This window comes from Thunnus albacares, chromosome 7 (assembly GCF_914725855.1).
Source record: "Thunnus albacares chromosome 7, fThuAlb1.1, whole genome shotgun sequence".
Classification (NCBI taxonomy): Eukaryota; Metazoa; Chordata; class Actinopteri; order Scombriformes; family Scombridae; genus Thunnus; species Thunnus albacares.
The window spans coordinates 34,670,001-34,689,675 of record NC_058112.1 but is presented as its reverse complement, the minus strand read 5'-3'; the positions used below and the strand labels follow the sequence as shown (position 1 = coordinate 34,689,675).

Genomic DNA, 19,675 nt, shown 5'->3' with positions numbered 1-19,675 from the left:
GTTGAATGATTTGCTTTGATATGTGAACCTTATTAAATATGAGTATTAAAGTGTAACTCTGCCTCCACTGATGTGAATGTGTTTCTATGTAAATCCAGATGTTGAACAGCAGCAGAGGATTCACTCTACACTGTAAAAAATGTCCCACCAACATGTTTCCATGAACCAAAAGCTCGTCTTCATTGAAAAATAAAGTTCCTGATGATCAATTAATGAACAGCTTTCATGTTTTTTAAAGGCGTACAATATGGGCAATTTAATTGATATTTTAAATGATGTTTATTTCACTGTTGCTGTGCTTGTGACACATTTACCGTCCTCACACACACACACACACACACACACACACACACACACACACACACACACACACACTGTGTCTCCTGCTGGAGCTCAAGGACTGAAGGACACCGTAAAGCGCAGCTGATAAGCGGCTTTAAACGGTTAATTTGGCCCCGGTGGCCTTCAGCAGGCTGCAGGTAAACGCAGCCGCAGCCCGACTCACTGAGCTCGGTCTGAGCAGAGACGCTCCGGATGCGCTTCAGTCCTCAACATGAGCTTTAACGGAGGAAACATCTCATCATCCGCAGCTTTCTGTCATTTTAGGATTTTAACGCGTCTTTGAATCAGCTGATTTTCATCTTCAAAACATAAAATGTTCCTTTTCAAGAAGACAGGTGGAACTTTATTAGCATCTGTTTAATAACTATGAGTTAACGGTGTGAATGTGTGTTTTACTTTGTGAATAAGACCGACTTCCACCTGTTTCCATCCAGTTTTACGCGGAGTCTTTTGCGTAAAGTGCGAAGCGGCGCCCTGGAGCTCCACAGCACAGTCTGGTAGAGTCTCCGGGACACCGTGATGAGACTACAGTGCGGGGACCAGAGTCCTGCCCGGCCTTCATGAGAGGCCGCTGGCCGCGCTGCTGTGGCTCGGACCGGGACGGAGCGGAGGAGCCGCGGCGGAGATGGCGGCCAACCTGAGCGCGGCGGAGGCGGATGCGGCGGCGGCTGCGGCGCAGGCGGCGGGACACAACGTGCCGGCCCTGGTGTTCGGGGTTCTGCTGATCGTGGTGATCATCTGCGGGAACCTGCTGGTGTGTCTGAGCGTGTTCACCGAGAAGGCTCTGAAGACCACAACCAACTACTTCATCGTCAGTCTGGCGGTGGCGGATCTGATGCTCGCGGTGCTCGTGCTGCCGCTCTTCGTCTACTCAGAGGTGAGACCGACCGGACCGGACCGGACCGTCTGAGAGAAACTAGTTTACCCGTTAAAGGTTCAGGTTAGGTGTCAAATCTGAACAAAAAACCCTTAAAACAGCTTTAATCAAACCTGAAAAATCTGCAGATCACTGAAAATACAATAAAAACACTTAAACTAATGAAGTCACATTAAAGAAGTTGATGGCATATAGACAGTCCGCCACTTTTAAGGACACTGTCGTGTTATTTCTAACGCTGTTGGTTTGTTTAGTCATAAAAAAACATTTGGTTGTGTTAAAATGCGGTAAAAATGTCCCGTTAACGACACTAAAATGCCATCAAACCAGCCTCCTAATGAGGAAAATTCAACTTATAAAATAAAAGACAGTCACATTATACAGACGTCATTTCAAACATAACGGAGTGAAATGAATATTCATACATATTATTACATCATTATGTTGATTCAGAGTTAAGATGATGAGATTGTATAAAAACACAAAGATGTTGCTGCTGCAGAAAGAAACACTGGACTGAACCCACAGTTCACATCTTTATTGACCCACAAGAGGAAATTCTTTACACTTCTATATATTCTATAAATTCTATATATTCTATATATTCTATAATACAATAAAATCATTAAAAGTGCTCAGAAAAAAGCAACAATACGAACAGGAAAGCGATAAAGTACCAAGAAACACTTTATTAGAAGTCAGAGCGCTTATTGCACAAGAGCGTATAGCGGTATATACACATATAATACATTGTTCATAATGTAGTTATAAGCAGTTATAAGGACATTTGAAGTGTTTATTACTGTACAGAAGACATATTTTATATCATTTTATTACAGCTGTCTTACTGTCTTTCATTATCTGTGTATGAACCAGCATCCAGGACTAATTAAATTTGCTTACAATCGCAACAATTAACACTTATAAAAGAGCTTATGTCTGCTTACAGCTGTATTATAGTGTGTTACAGTATGAAACATTGATTAAATGTTTATAAATGATAAATAGTGAGGAGTTACTGAGATCAGGACAGGAAGTTAGTTTTTGTGAGATTTTTATGGATTTCAAAGCAGCTGTTATGTATATTTCTATAATAATGTCTGATGTGTCAGTGTGTAATAATGTGTTGGTAGTGACTCGTAGTGATGAACCTACAGAGAATCATCAGTGACTCTGCAGCTCCTCTCGGCTTTACGGAGCTTTATAGTGAGTTTCAGCTCATTGTTTATCTGTCTGGCTGCAACTTTACTGTTCTGGTTCACTCTCAGCGTCTCATAGCGTCGTTTTCAGAGTAAAAGCTGTAAAAAGCTGCTGAACACAACCTGCTCACAGTTAGCTGTAGACTAGCTGGTGAACATAGTGGAGCATTTAGCAGCTAATTCTGCTAAATGCTGAAAACAAGTTCAGGCAGCTTTAACCAGATTGAAACTATGAAGGACCAAGACTAGAACCCTGAGGAACCCCACATGTGATTATTGACATTATTAATGGGAGGATCATGTTGCTCCGTAACTGCTGGATGTGGAAATAAACAACTGTTTACTAACATGTTCAACATATCAACTTAAAGACGATGATGAGTCAGAGTTTTATTCACTGCTTGTTTCTGCAGGTTGTGACACTTTAATATAAAGTCAGTTATGAATTAATGTCTATAATAAAGTAACATCGTTTGTGAAGTGAACGCTGGTCGTTATTTTCAGCTAAGTGACCTCTTTTAGGGGTCAGGACCCACAGGTTGGGAAACATCGGTTTAAAGGATCAGTTCCATGTTTTTACAGACGTCATTAACATCAGTCGCAGCTTCAGTCTTGAGTCAGGAACTTAACAACAAAACCATTTGAGGCTTTCTACCATATCACATGGTCTTCACTGAGTGTGCTCAGTTGTACTGGAGCTGTAGACAAAGTCAAACCACTGTCACAGCTGACAGAACAGTCAAACTGAGGGATCTCTGGTGGCATTTATTTATTTGTTTATTTATTTATGTAATTCTATTAAAGACAGTATATTCACTCTATAGTCTAGAAGGAGAATTAGATCCAACCTGTCAACGGGGCAAACCAAACCCAGCAGCCTTCATTTATTCATTTGGGGTTCAGGTCTTTGAAACATTCAGTGTAACGAAGTCAGAACCAAGTTCGGCAGCTTTCGGTGTCAATCATAGTGATCCAGACCTGCCAGACCTGGACGGGATGTTTGGAGAACCACTTTGGCGACTTTGATGTGTCAGATGCAAACACTGCTGTTCATACAATGAATCATTATACATAATTTGCATCATCTGCACGCATGCAGCAGTCAGACAGACAGATAAGTGATAGAAGCACTGATATGAAAACTCTTGACACCAATAACAGATTGTTTACATAAATATCTGCAGATACTGTTAGTTGGTCATTTAGGCTACATGCTAACCTCCCACGACTGCTGCATTATATAGTCTCTGTTGTTTACACCTCCACAATAATCAAACTTTAAGCCAATTAGATTTTTGAAAACATGATTTTGATCATCTAGACTTGAGTGCTGCTCCGTCGAACATCACCGGCTTTTTGCATAGAGTGACAGATCATATCAGCGTACTTTGATGTCAGAATGTGTAACCTGCTATCCAAAAAGGTCGGCAGGTCTGGTGATCTGAATCTTTCTTGAGCTGCAGATCTTTGTTTTCAGTCTCAGGAGAGTAGTTCTGTGTAAGGCAGATGCTACTGAGCATGTGCAGGAATGCGGTTCTGTTTACAGCTTCACCAGCTTGTTGTGCTACATATATATTATCAATCAATCAATCAGTTTTTATTTATATAGCACCAAATCACAGCAAAAGTCATCTCAGGGCATTTTTCACATAGAGCAGGTCTAGACCGTATATATTTCTCAAAAAACTTGAGAACAAAGAGAAACCTTTCATTCAAATTAATTAATCTATACATATAAATATATATTAAAAAAGGTTCTTTTCTTTTTTGTAAAATATTAAAGGGTATTACTGATGTGTTTTCATCTGTCTGTTGGACTAATTATTAACTAATTATTATAAATAACATGTCATCAGACCTGTTTGATGGTGGTACAATATTAAACAATCGGCCAAAATATAACAAAGCTTAAAATTAAGTTCAGTCATCAACTGTTTCTTCATACATGGAGCCTTGATAGAGTGAACTAGACTGCCTAAAACTGGCAAACCGGTTCTGATGTATCAGCAGATCCACTTTAGTCGAGGTGTAGAGACGAAGACGCAGGTGATTCAGACACAACAAACCCCTGAAACTCCTGCAGGAACATCAGAGGAAACTGTGTGCAGTTGATTAAAGGGAAGAGGTCAAAGATCAGCCGTAACTCACCGACTCCGTGTCATAACCTTAATCTGTCTCAGGCCGGAGTCGGTCAGGATCAACCGGCTGGTTAATCAAACCAGGACACTGAGCTGCACATGTTATTAGTGACTCTTCGTGAAGACTTTGGTCACGTTAGTTTGTTTAGAAACGGCTTCAAAAGACTAATAACAGTGATTTTCAGTCTCCAGAGAGTAGTTCTGTGTAAGGGAGATGCTACTGAGCATGTGCAGGTTCTGTTTACAGCTTCACTAGCTTGTTGTGCTGCATATATATTATATATTTCTCAATATTAATTTCTCAAAGAACTTGAGTACAAAGAACGTCCACAGAACTACTCTCCGGAGACTGAAAACGTGATCAATGTTATTGGTCTTTGTTTAAATTTAAAGTACAGGCTGGTTAAACTGAACATTTGTCTTTTGCTTGTTGTTCTCTGAGCTCTGATGGACAAAAACAAACACAATCTGTACATTCCTCCTGAGGTCAGCTGGGGGTTCCGGGGTCAGAGGTCATCTGAGGGGCCCCACAATGGATTTTAGGATAACAATGAAAACAAGTGTTTGTCAATTAGTGTTCACTCCTTTTTTTTCTTCTTTGTGTCTGTTTATTTGTCCATTCATCATGTTTTCCTGAAGTTTCCTCCTCACAGTTTATCAGTCTGCGTGTTCTGTAATATATATACAAATATTTAACCACACAAACTAAACGGGACGGATCAGCTGACTCATATTTCAGCCTCAGGGAAAGCTGTTATACCACAATGACTGAATACTCCACTACAAGTAAAAGATCTCAAAATGTACATAAGAAAAAGTCCAAATTAAGTTTCAAAAGTAAATCTACTCATGCAGGAAAAGGTCACATCGTTCCTCCGCTGTGAGAAACGTATTCATGGTTTTAATTCATCCTGCAGACTGAACGAGCTCCATGAAGAACCTGTAAAACAAAAAAACCTCCAACTGATCTGTTTAAAACTGCTTCAACTGTTACAGGATTAACTGACATTTTAGTTGCTTATTTCACTTGTTTTTAAATTAGTTTTAAAACATTTAAAACTCATTTTCTCTTTTATAAAAATGCTTTTACTTAAACACTTTCACAGGATTAATTGTCATTTGATTTACTATTAATTTTGCTTGTTTTTGTCTTTTTTTAAATACTTCCTGTTATGTTTTTAATGTTTACAGCTTCTTGTTTATCTCTTGTTTATCATGTTTTGCTTCTTTTTGTATTTAACCTGCTATTATTATGATTTAAACATGAGACACAAGACGTCATATTTTATTCAGATGATCAAACGTTTTGTAAAATCTTACAGCTGTCAGATAAATGTAGTGGAGTAGTAGTAATGAGGTGGACAAAATATTAGGAACACCTTTCAGTATAAAGCAGTCGACCAGCAGCTACAACCTCAATAATAAACATAAAGTAGAATAATCGCCGTTCTGACAACGTCAACACAAACTGAAACTGTAAAAAGCTCGTTTGCTCGTTATTATTGATGAGTGTGAGCGAACTCGGCGTCTCTGTGGTTCAGTTCCAGGACGGCGTTTGGACCCTCAGCACCACCATCTGTGACGCTTTGATGACCATGGACGTGATGCTGTGCACCGCCTCCATCTTCAACCTCTGCGCCATCAGCGTCGACAGGTCAGTGCTCACCTGGTGCACAGAATACACCACGAACCCTACTTTTACACTAAAAATAACAGCTTTTATTAGGTGATACTGGTGGAACCATGTTACAAAACAGACTGATGAATGATTCTGGTTGTCTGACAGCTTTATATTTGACACTTGAACACCAGAAACAGCAGGATCAGTTTGGGTTGACTCGTTTCTAAAACATGTGTGCTGATGAAGCTGATGAAGCTGATGAAGCTGATGAAGCTGAAGAGGACGTCTGGGAGAGTTTCAGTCTTGAGAGGTTCAGTGTGTAATATTCTGAACTGCAGTCTGATACAGACAGAAGAACAATCAACTTGTTCTTGTTCTCTTAAATGGTCCAATGGATCTAAATTTGTGAGTGTAACTGATCCATCGATCTGTTCTTGAGACCTTTCAGAGAGGCGTCTCTTTATAAAAATATGATTTAATGTTTCTTCTTCCGATCTAAAACTAAAAAACAAAACATTTTAAGATTTAAGTTCCTTATAAAAAGAAAGTAAGATGTTATTGTTGGAGTTTAAAGTTCATATCTTCATCCAGAACACCTAAAACCAGAACTGGAGACTTGGACTCTTCTGCTGTGAGACTTGAATCACGTACTTCTGTTAGTACACTATGTACGTTGTATATTACTGGTGTAGTGCATGAATTTCTACAGGGTTGTGTCGTCTCAAATCAAACACAACCGTTGTGCGCTTACCAGAAATGACGATCACAAACTAGCATTAGCTAGCGTTAGCATTCACGTTATCGTTCGCGCTACCAAATCATTACAGACTGCTAAATTAACCCAAAAAAGATACCGATGGCTTAAATCTGACAACAGTATAGTGGTGCTTAGTGCTAAAACACACATGTATAACATTTGTATAATGTGGCGATGTTCACCGTAGTTACAATGTACCGTTCCGCTACGTAGCCAAGATGGCGACCATTGAGGGCGAGAAGCGTCCACTCAACTTTTTGACCGTTGTGAGTGCATCATCCAGGTTCTCACTGTGCGTTTCTCCGTACTTCTCAGTGTGAACGCACTTATGCACTCAAAATGTTCAGTGTAAGTACAGAAGTGAAGCGATTTGAGACGCAGCACTGGTGACCCGTGAATATTGAAAAATGCTGCACTGAACGTATTGATCGTCTCGAAGCTGCCAAACTGTCATTAATAATTAACAACATAATGAGGATACGCACAACGTCTCCGTAACGTAACACAAACGCTCAGCTGCTGCACCTCGAATTAATTAATCTACACATATAAATGAATCTGTGACAATATTCTGATACACAAATGATTTCTGTACGTTATCTGCTAACTTTTTTGAATTGCAAGTCACATCTGAAACCTGAAACAGATCCGCCTAAAACCGGCCCGGTTCTGATGTATCAGCAGATCCGCTTTAGTCGAGGTGTAGAGACGAAGACGCAGGTGATTCAGACGCAACAAACCCCTGAAACTCCTGCAGGAACATCAGAGGAAACTCTGTGCAGTTGATTAAAGGGAAGAGGTCAAAGATCAGCCGTAACTCACCGACTCCGTGTCATAACCTTAATCTGTCTCAGGCCGGAGTCGGTCAGGATCAACCAGCTGGTTAATCAAACCAGGACGCCTTGCTGCGGGTCGTCAGGGTCACGCTGTCACAGTTCGCTCTCTGGAAATATGACGACGACCTTTAGTGTTTCCTGTAAAAAGCTCCAAAAGAAGAAAAATCAGAGCAGACAGAACAATTTAAAGCCCCAAATGAAGGACGCGTCTGCGATGATGAACTGCGCTGACGGTCGCTCGCCCTCGTTAGTTTGACTCAATGAGATTATCTGAACCTTCGGCTGATGTTGAAGGATGAAATCTGATGTTCTTACTCCGGGAAATATGATTACATGAGAGACTGATGGCGGCAGTGAAGCTAACGTGGACGGATGGTGATGAGCTGAAGCTTTTTGAAGCAGTTAGAGGTTTAACTGCAGGACAGAGTCTGAATAATTTACCAGACGGGGGGCCGGAAACAGATCCTGGAGGTCTGCAGAGAGTCCACCTGCTGCTGGAGAGGAACTGGCTGCTGACCTGCTGTCAGTCATGGATGGATTACTGAACTGAACTGGGTCCCAGGGGACGGGGTCTGTCCTGATCCTGATCTCCGTCCTTTAATATCGAGCATCTGTCAAACAAGTCTGATCTTTATTTTGTTTCATGATACAGCTGCAGACACAGTAAGACTATATTCAAACGGTTCACTTCAGAACAACTTTGCTTCTGTTTCCTGTTTGGTTTCATGTCTCACCAGAACATGAAGCAACACAGAAACAACTTTTGGAAGCGATTCATGTAAAAATCAGGTTTATTTGTACAGACGTCGGAGTCTGAGTGTGATAAACGTCTTTTTGTGAATCTCGCTGACAAACCTGGAGAGAATAAAGTCATAGAAATCTGTAAATCTAGAATAGAATTTAAAATCCTTCTCCTAACTTACAAAGCCCTTAATGGTCAGACACCATCATATCTTGAAGAGCTCATAATACCGTATTATCCCACTAGAACACTGCGCTCCCAGTATGCAGCTTACTGGTGGTTCCTACAGTCTTTAAAAGTAGAATGGGAGGCAGAGCCTTCAGCTATCAGGCTCCTCTTCTATGGAACCATCTACCGGATTCGGTCCGGGGTACAGACACCCTCTCTATGTTTAAGAGTAGGCTTAAAACTTTCCTTTTTGATAAAGCTTATAGTTAGGGCCGACCAGGCTCGCCTTGGATCAGCCCTTAGTTATGCTACTATATATGCTACTATAGGCCTAGACTGCTGGGGGACTTCCCATGATGCACTGAGCTCCTCTCTCCTCCTCCTCCTCTCCATCTATATGCATTCATGTAACATCAATGCATGTCACTAACTTTGCTTCTTCCTCGGAGTTTTTTGCTTTCTCATCTCACAGGAGACCCTGGGTTCTGGGCCGAACCTTCGCGGTCCTGTTGGCGTCCTTCCCTGACTGCTGCTGCTGCTGCTGTTGCTACTTATACTTATTTTTATTGTTATGATTGTTGTTATTCTGTCCCCCCTCCCCCTCTTTCCCTCTTTCTTTCTCTCTCTCAACCCAACCGGTCAAAGCAGATGGCCGCCCACCAAGAGCCGGGTTCTGCTTGAGGTTTCTACCCGTTAAAGGGGAGTTTTTCCTTACCGCTGTCGCCAAGTGCTGCTCATGGGGGAATTGTTGGGTCTCTGTAAATTAAAGAGTTTTGTCTTGACCTGCTCTATGTGAAAAGTGCCCTGAGATGACTTTTGTTGTGATTTGGCGCTATATAAATAAAAACTGATTGATTGATTGATTGATTGATTGATAGGAAACACATCAGTTCAAATGAACCAGAATAATATTCAGTCATTATTAATTATCGTGAATGAAACTTGAGTCACGGTGCAGCGGGTTGTAAAAACTCTCTGATGTGTTGCAGGTTCATCGCCGTGTTGATTCCTCTCAACTACAACAGGAAGCATGTGGACACGCGTCAGATGGTCCTGCTGTCGGCCACCTGGATCCTCGCCCTGGCCGTGGCCTCGCCCGTCATATTCGGCATCAACAACGTGCCGGGCCGCGACCCCACCGAGTGCAAACTGGAGAACGACGACTACGTGCTGTACTCGTCCGTGTGCTCCTTCTTCATCCCGTGTCCCATCATGCTGCTGCTGTACTGCGGCATGTTCCGCGGCCTGCGGCGTTGGGAGGAGGCGAGGAAAGCCAAGCTGAGGAAAAGCATCCAGGCCTGCCGCAAACTGCAGGAGGCCGCCGCCTCGCTGCCGCCGCTGGCCTCGCTGCCGCCGCCCCTGCCGCCCATCATTGAGCGAGAAACGACGGACACTCAGGACGAGCCGTCCACCTTCCCGTCCTCAGACCGGCCCTTCCCCTCGCCAGGGTGCAAAGACGGCCTCGTGAAGACGGTGAGCTTCACAGAGATCAAGTTCAACCCCGACCCTCACAGGAGGAAGACAGCCAAGATCAACAGCCGGGAGAGGAAGGCCATGAAGGTGCTTCCTGTCGTTGTGGGTGAGTTTACTTCCTGTCGGTGACATCACCGCCACCTAAAACTGGATTACCAACAAACTGGGCAACTGGTCCCGGGATTAAAGGGTCCAAACTCCAGCAACACTTGTAATATTAAGAACAAGGTGTGATTTACTGGCGTCTACATGGAGAAATTAAACATTATTAAAGGGTCCAAACTCCAGAAAGACGCAAGCAAAACCCCCAGAAGCTTTACTGTGTGTCAACAACCAAACATTTGACTCCTATCAGAGTCAAATTCCTTGTATGTATGAACATATTTGGCCAATAAAGCTGATTCTGATTCTGTCCTCATGATCAATGTAAACGCTGATCGGTTTATTCTGACAACATGAACGTGTCTTCAGAGAGGAAACTTTCATTCATCAGACAACAGTCAGCTGTAACGTGAAATAATAAGAATATAAATCTAAAAACTCAGATTTAATACCAACAGTAAACAGGCTGAAGCTCCTGAACCACAGTGACTAAATAAATAAATAAGAAAATAAAGTAAATGTCATTTCAGTCTAAATAACTGTCTGTGGTTTTATGTGTAAAGCTCAGTGACAGTATGAGGCTGTAACCTGGACATCAGTAAACACCTGCAACACACAGTCTGACACAGTCTGACAGTCCTACAGCGTTTTATCAGGAAAAAGGTTCAGGCGGATTTCCAAAAAAGCACATTTGGTGACTCCTTATTTTTGTAAACACGTCCTGATTATGACACAATCAAAAAGAAAGTGAGAGAAGGACGACTAGTAGACGCTGCCAACAGCCACATAATGGTTGTTCCAGATATTAATGAGGCGTCAAACTGAACATCAAACCAACAACTTCAGCCTAAAACCTGTCAGTGGAGATCAGCTGATATCAGTTCAGCTGCAGGTAGAAGAGCGAACAAGGTGACAAAATGTCAACATATCAAACAGTTTCTGAGATAAATTTACCAAATTTATAATCTGTAACATTACTTTCACTGACTAAAGTAACCACATTACTGCAACATGTCAGTAAGTAACACAGACGGAGACCAGCGTGATGCCGTCAACAAGCCGACATGCGTCTCCAATTATTTACTCATGTACAGTACTGAGGTATTTGTACTTGAGTATTTCCATGTGATGCTACTTTCTACATTTCAGAGGGAAATATTGTACTTTCTACTCCACTACATTTATTTGACAGCTTTAGTTACTTTTCAGATGAAGATTTGACACAATGGATAATATAACAAGCTTTTAAAATACAACACATTGTTAAAGATGAAACCAGTGGTTTCCAACCTTTTTGTCTTTTGACGTCTTACAAAAAGCAGTGTGTAGTCGGGGTCACATTTCACATGTCTATGAGTTGTTAACAGCTCCACCAAATAGTGATTTTTCCCTCTAAACTTCTCACATGCTTTCATTTCAATAAATGTTCAAATGATCCAATATTTCAGCAAAAATCAAAGATTAGAGAAAAAGTCCAAAAACTGAAAACAGATTTGTGTATCAGAACTTTGTTTTTTCTTCTTTCCTCTCCCATTAATCATCTCACCACCCCTCAGATTTATCTGCTGACCCTTTGGAGGGGCCCGACCCCTAGGTTGGGAACCACTGGACTAAACTAGCTAACTGTATATAAAGTAGTGTAAACTAGCTCCACCTCCAGCAGCTACAACAGTAACATGCTGCTCTAACACTGATGCTTCACTATTAATAATCTAATGATGTCATATATAATAATATATCAGTCAGAGGGACCAAACCACTACTTTTACTGCAATACTTTAACTACATCAAGCTCATAATACTTATGTACTTTTACTGCAATACTTTAACTACATCAAGCTCATAATACTTATGTACTTTTACTGCAATACTTTAACTACATCAAGCTCATAATACTTATGTACTTTTACTGCAGGAGGATTTTTCATGCAGGACTTTTACTTGTAATGGAGTATTTTTACGTTGCTATATTAGTACTTTTACTGCAGTAAAGTATCTGAGTACTTCTTCCATCGCTGTCAGTCTCATAATGACATCATTATTCTTACTACAAGTCCGGTTGGAGTTTCGACTCTTTAAGATAATTTTCGTTCTGCTGGAAATCTGAAAGTTTCCATGAAGTTACGTTTAAGTTCCAAACATTTAGTAAGATGTTTTCCATCCAGACACTTGCATAAATAGTGATATAATGGGTACCTGAACGCCTCACCTCCACCTCTGATGTCTGTTCAGAGGCTGCAGGTACCTGAACGCCTCACCTCCACCTCTGATGGAGGCACTAACCCATCAGTTAGAAAAGGTCGGCCTATTAATAACCGCCGGCGTTGGTCCTAATGCGTAGAAGTGCTTCCCTTTAGCACACAGCAGCTAATCCTGCAGCTCCTTAATCTTAAATCCAATTATTACGTAAGACTGGGTCAGACATGAGTGTCAGTGTGCAGGTATCCCATGAAGCTCTGCCTCATTAGCTCCTTTGATTCAAGTGGAGGCCGGAGAGTAACGTTAACAATACGAGAGAAATAACTATCATTCTGGTGATTTTTTTTTAAATATTCTTTTTGGGACAGTTGTAAACCTTTATTATAGGGACAGTGGAGAGATGACAGGCATTGAAGGGTGACATGCAACATGTCTGCATGGTCTTAAAGGGGACCTATTATGCTCATTTCCAGCTCTATATTTTTATTCAAGGACTCCACTAGAGCAGCTTTGCATGATTTCCAGTTAAAAACTCCTTATTTATCTTCTACTGGTCCTTTATGCAGCCCCTCAGTTCAGCCTCTGTCTGAAACAGGCCGTTTTAGCTCCTGTCTCTTTAAGGCCCCGCCTCCCGATGAGCCCACTCTGTTCTGATTGGTCAGCTTTCAGGAAGCTTCGTAAACAAACTATGAAAGAATCTATAGTAGCAGGATTTCACAACTTTTTTTTGTTTTTTGTTCTTTACGCCAAATGTCAACTTCTGAAATCCATCCGTACATGTTGGAGCTGAATCTAATCCAAAATATGCAAGTTAAAAACGCAAACAATACATGGAAACACCTTAGCAACCACCTTAGCAACCAAGGCAATGTAACAGACGGCCGTTTAAGGGCAACAATCTGATGTCAGCTGGTCTTCAAGGTAAAAAAAACACCACAAACTAAGTGTTCAGAGCAGGTTGAAGCCCTGAGTTTTGACTTGCAGGCAGCATTTTTACAAACATTCACCTCAAGTTTTGGAACAGAAAACCTCTAAAAGCAGAATATGAACCCTTTCACCAGCAGGCTACCAGGGACAATTTAGGTGATTTTCTATATTTTTTCTTCAGTGAACTGATCTGTTAACCAGCGTTGTGTTTGTATCAAAGCTGATATATCTTATTCCCCCGTTGTAGTCCAGAAACTATTGAAACCCCTCAGTGAGTCACATGGCTGGTAGGTAGGTGAAGCTCTGTCTGATTAACTCACCTGATGATGCAGGTGGCTCCTGAGAGGGCCGAATGGTAAACTGGGTAGACTGGGAGGTAGGTTTGCCGGCTGGTAGTTAAAGTGGATTGTCAGGTAGGTTGGATGTAAGTTGGAGGCTGCTCAGTAGGAAATTAGATAGTTTGGTGGGTTGTTTCGTGTTTTGAGGACATAAATCATTCAACGTTTAATCAGTTTGAAAATTGCACTTTTTAAAATCCGGATTTCAAAAAAATAAAAAATAAATTGTTCAGCCCAACCTGAGAAACATTCTGTGTTTCTCTTCTGGTCCAGATTATCTCAAGATGTAGTGTGAACAGTAAATGTCACGTACATTTGATGGTGGATATTTTTCCAGTCTTTGTGCTAAGCTAAGCTAAGCTAAGCTAAGCTAAACCCTGAACCTGTTTCTGTACTGCTGACAGAGATGAACCTGAATCTGACTGTTCTCTGGGGAAACAAGGGTTTACAGACGTCTGTCTGTCCCGCTGTAGAGGAACTTTTTTTGATCTGTGATTCATCTCCTCGTCCTGCAGGTGCCTTCCTGTTCTGCTGGACTCCCTTCTTTGTCCTCCACACGATGCGAGCTCGCTGTCAGGACTGCTACGTCCCGCCGGCGCTGATGAGCGTGGTGACGTGGCTCGGCTACGTCAACAGCGCTCTCAACCCCGTCATCTACACCGTTTTCAACACGGAGTTCAGGAACTTCTTCAAAAAGTTCCTGCACCCCTGCTGCTCCTGAAAATGCCTGAACAGGATGCCGCTGCTGCTGCTCGGACGACTTCTGAATGCACAACCGCAAGAAACGCTTCTGACTGTCAAAGTAGCGTCTTTAGTCTGTATATGTTGCCATTGTTTACTTCCTCTTTTGATTTTCTACATGTGACGACAGCAAAGTTTGTTTGAGCTTCCATGTTTCCTGTGAAGAAGCTTCAGAGGATCAGCAACACGTTATCATCGTACATCACACAGCAGACGAGAGCTGGTTTTATATGTTGAAATTCATCTTTTCAGAATAAATGTTTTCATTAAAATGCAGTCAGAGCAGTGTGTTTGTGGAGCGATGAAGACACAACAGCTGAGATCTGCAGATTAGAAGACTGGATCAGTTCATCTCACAGCTTAAAGGATCAATTTGCTGGTTTTCTATCTTTGTCTTCATGTTTGGATCCAAACCAACATTGAACTGATCTACTAACCAGTGTTGTGTTTGTATCAAAGCTGATATATCTGATTAAAAACACGTCAGTGAGTCACATCGCTGCACTGGGTCACATGTTCCTTCATCATGAAGAGTTTGGTCACGTTAGTTTGTTTAGAAACGGATCCAAAGACTAATAACAGCATCATGTTTTCAGTCTCTGGAGAGTAGTTCTGTGTAAGACGCTACTGAGCATGTGCAGGAACGCTGTTCTGTTTACAGCTTCACCAGCTTGTTGTGCTGCAGATCAAAACATCTGGACTTTATACTGAAGTTCTTCACAGTGTAAAGATGAAGCAGTTCACTGTTGGTTTGTTGACAATAAGAAAAATACAGAAAATCAGCAGATTGATCCTTGAACAGGGAAAAATGGAAGAAACTTTTCCTGAAAATCATCGCTGGAAAAGAAGCAGCTGGAAAACAGTAATTAAATGTTTTTGAGTGAAATTATTTGTTTTATCATCAGAATTTGATGCATTCGGTCTGATAACATTTGGAAAACCTAAAACAGCTGCATGATTAAATTATTTTAAGTCAGCCAGCTCTGTGGGTCCAAAAACATCCGTGTCCTCTCTTTACAGCCTGTGTTCAGAATCACACACTAACATACTAGTCATACTAAGTATGACTTAATATGAGCTCGTTGGACATATTCAACCAACCCACAATGCATTGCGTCTCCTCAGACAGACGGTCCTGGCAAAATATTTAACAACTTTAATTTGATTTCTTAAAAATAAAACTGGAAAACATTACGTTGAATGGAAGTTTAACACGTTTTACATTTGTGATAAACAATTTTCATTCAACTGTAGCTCAGACCGGTAATGTTGTGATTGATACAGTCATGTGATGCAGTCACATGTGAGGAAATAATAGTAACATTAACATTTTTATCAGGAAACATATTTACGGTGCAGCTTTTAATATGCAATTAAGACCAGACATTGGTATTAACTCAATAAGGCAACACAGCTTAATAAATCATAACATTCCAATCAATAAAAACAGTTATGTGCATTAAATTGAAATGACTGAAATGTATTTAATACTTGGTGGAAAAGCTTTTGTTTGCAATGAGCTTCAAGACGCTTCCTGTATGAAGAAACTAATCTCAGTGTTCAGGAGGGATTTTGCTCCATTCTTCAGACAGTCTTCATATGTTGAATCTTTATCTTTGGTTCCTTCCATAAATGTTCTGTTGGGTTCCAGTCAGGTGATCAACTGGACCATTTCAACACCTGTATTGTCTTTCTCTGGAACCAGTCGAGTCTCCTTTGCAGTGTGTTTTGGATCGTTGTCTTGTTAGAAGGTCCATGGCAGCAGATTCTCTGTAGAACATCCTGATACTTGACTCCATTCATCTTCCTTTCTGCTGGTACCACGAGAGGAGAAACGGCTCCAGACCATAAAGCTTCCACCTCCGAACGTCACTGGAGGTGTTTTCAGGATCTTATGCAGCAGACATTTCTCCTCCAAACATGGCACATAGTTTTATTGCCAAAAATTTAAATGTTTGTCTCGTCTGACCACATCTTCCAGTAATCTTCAGGCTTCTCCAGATGTTGTGAAGCAAACCTCAAACAAGCTTCGACATGTCTTCAGTATGTGTGGAGTCTAACGGGGTGATGGTTCATGGAGACTGGTGGTGGAGTCCATTGCCGGTTGTATCTGCTTCTTCCAGGTCTTTCTCGGATCTTTGGCTACTCTTCTGTCTAATTTTCTTCCTGCCCGGTCAGCGGTCTCACGAGGAGCTCCTGTGCATAACCAGTTGCTGGTGGAGTGTTAATGGTCCCAGTGGTGCTTTACGTGAACGTTTAGGAGTTGAGGAATCAGTCGGTCACCTGCCTCTGATCATCATGAGATGGTTCTTGTGTGACAGCTTGGTAGCAGTGATGCGTCGCAGATGTTAAACCTTTTTAAGATTGAAGCACTGACCAGCTGGTCCTAATTAGCAAAGGTGAGAGGACTCATTAGTGGAATCACCTGGTGCAGAGCTTTTCTTACTGCGGGTTCAATACTTTTCACCTGTCAATCCAATTTAATGCACAGAACTTTTTTATTGATTGGAATGTTAATGCTAATGTCTGGTCTGGAAATATGTTTAATCTAAAACAAGTCGACGTGTTGAATATTTACGGTCCGTCAGTGTGAAGAGTCTGCTGGTGATGACAGTACGTAGTCGGCAGTTTGTCAACATGTGACATGAACAGACGCCATCTTTGAGTCGTATATTTACTTCTTCATACATCTATGGGAACACGGAGCGCTGCGCCCTCTGGCTAACGTTAGCTACGAGTCACGGTAAACTTAGTGAAATATTGCGACAACAGTCTGACTCAGTGTGAGCCAATCAGCAGCCACACAGCAGACATCAAAGCTGCTATAAGTCTTTAAATCTTATTAACGGAGCGATAATTTCCAAAATGACCACCAGCACACTTATTAGAGGGTCTGAATTTAGAGACTGAGACCAGAATGACTCGTTGGAAACAATGACTGACTCAGTATTTCCACAGAGAAGTTGAGGCTCTTTGAATGAGAGTCAGCTGGAGCAGCTGGCGGCCGTCGGTGGAACTTTTAAGGTGCTTCAGACTCAAGACGTGAAGCTGCTGATTGGTCGTAAGGTGAGAAGTGACTTCCAGAACCTCTGGAGGTCCCCAAAAACAGATTTTCAGCGGGTGGTAGGTAAGTGGTTCTTTAAACTACGTCAGAGCCCTGCAGGATCTGGACCGCCACAAAGTCAACTGAAGGTCATTCAAGTCTCAGGATGTAAAGTCTGAGACGAGATGCTTTAAAGCTTCTCAGCAGATTTAATCAGAGTCCAAAGAATGCTGGTCCCTCTGCTGGTCCCCCTGCTGGTCCCTCTGCTGGTCCCCCTGCTGGTCCCCCTGCTGGTCCCCCTGCTGGTCCCTCTGCTGGTCCCTCTGCCGGTTCCTCTGCCGTTCCCTCTGCCGGTCTCTCTGCCGGTCTCTCTGCTGGTCCCTCTGCCGGTCTCTCTGCCGGTTCCTCTGCCGGTCTCTCTGCCGGTCCCTCTGCCGGTCCCTCTGCCGGTCCCCCTGCCGGTCCCTCTGCCGTTCCCTCTGCCGGTCTCTCTGCCGGTCTCTCTGCTGGTCCCTCTGCCGGTCCCCCTGCCGGTCCCCCTGCCGGTCTCTCTGCCGGTCTCTCTGCCGGTCCCTCTGCTGGTCCCTCTGCTGGTCCCCCTGCTGGTCCCTCTGCTGGTCCCTCTGCTGGTCCCTCTGCTGGTCCCCCTGCTGGTCCCTCTGCTGGTCCCTCTGCTGGTCCCCCTGCTGGTCCCTCTGCTGGTCCCCCTGCTGGTCCCCCTGCTGGTCCCTCTGCCGGTCTCTCTGCCGGTCCCTCTGCCGGTCCCTCTGCCGGTTCCTCTGCCGTTCCCTCTGCCGGTCTCTCTGCTGGTCTCTCTGCTGGTCCCTCTGCTGGTCTCTCTGCTGGTCCCTCTGCTGGTCTCTCTGCTGGTTCCTTCAGGACACTTCTAAACCTCCTGAAGATGCAGCTTGTGATGTTCAGTCAGTGAAATATCAGCGGAGACGTTAGAAAACGTTGCAGCTTCTCTTGTAAAAGTTTCATTTACGGTTGAGGCGACGCTGTTGTCCCCTTCACTGTCAGCCAGCAGCGGCGGACATCTGAGCGCCGCCGGGACTGAGACGCAGCAGAATCAAATGTCATCATGTCTGAGGTGATTCGGTCTGACGGATCACCTGACTGGGAATCTCAAAATATTTGGATGGATAAAATAAAACCTGAAAGTGATTCATTAATAAATGAACTTATTTAGCAGTTGAGGAGCTGAATGAAGATTTAATGTTCATCAGGATTTAATCTGGATTTAATCTGCCTGAGATGCACTACGAGGCCAAAAGTATGTGGACAGTCAGTCATTACAACCTTCAGTGTGGTGACGTCCATCAGCAGCTCTGATGTAACGAACCCTCAAGGTCCAATTACCAGCCTTTTCTGGAGCTTTCAACCATATCTTACTGCCTTCATCTGCTAAAGGAGTATCATTAAAATGTTAAATATAATAATAGAAGGGTAAAAGGGGTAGATTTAAATTAATCAATTAGTTCATCAACAGAAAATTAACTTATATTGATGATCTATTGATTGATTGATTAATTAATTGATCTCCTGAAGACACCAAACACATTCAGTCAGCTGGACGTTTGAAGTGTAACATCAGTCACTGTGAGGAGCTGAATGAAGATAAAACTTGTTTTTATGAACCGGACGACGTCTGCAGCATGAAAACGTAAAGATCGATATTATCAGAGATCACAGTGCATCTACGCATCAAGATCAAAATAAAACTTTATTAAATCCCGGTGATCGACAGCGAGGCCGCAGCAGGACGAGACGCTGGATTCTGTTCAATCCAGAGCAGGTTCTGTAATAATCAAATAACACTTTAAATAATTAAACTCAGCCTCTCAGATGTGAAGACTTCATGATTCTCTGAGTCAAACGTGACAGTAAAGTGAATATCTTTGTGTTTCGGACTGTTGGTCAGAAATTAAAACAACAATTTTTCACTATTTTCTGACTTTTAAAGACAAAACGATGAACTGATAATGAAAATAATCGTTGCAGTGATGTAATGTGCAAACTGGACATTTCTAACTAAAATAAAATGGAAATGTCCTTTTTATCAAAAAATTTCAGGATTTTATCTGAAATCTGTCAAACATCAGATCCAGTGGGCGGGACATTACACGTGATTGGCTGAAACGCACCAATCAGACGCTCTGGTTTTATTAAATG

The 19,675-nt window shown here is 42.3% G+C and overlaps 2 protein-coding genes across 2 annotated transcripts; one reads left to right on the top strand and one right to left on the bottom strand.

Moving 5' to 3' along the window:
* The first annotated feature begins 343 nt into the window (after positions 1-343).
* On the top strand, positions 344-14,736 carry drd4a (dopamine receptor D4a). Its single transcript, XM_044355661.1, has 4 exons — positions 344-1,219; positions 6,098-6,210; positions 9,670-10,259; positions 14,235-14,736. Exons 1-4 carry the CDS (start codon positions 968-970, stop codon positions 14,438-14,440), a joined length of 1,161 nt encoding a protein of 386 aa, XP_044211596.1. The 5' UTR covers positions 344-967; the 3' UTR covers positions 14,441-14,736.
* Positions 14,737-17,712: 2,976 nt separating this feature from the next.
* Positions 17,713-18,583, bottom strand: LOC122985688 (octapeptide-repeat protein T2-like). The gene is made up of 2 exons (XM_044356530.1): positions 18,489-18,583; positions 17,713-18,376 (listed from the first exon to the last, which is right to left on the bottom strand). The coding sequence occupies exons 1-2, from the start codon at positions 18,581-18,583 to the stop codon at positions 17,713-17,715; spliced, it is 759 nt and encodes a 252-aa protein (XP_044212465.1).
* Between the last annotated feature and the right edge of the window lie 1,092 nt (positions 18,584-19,675).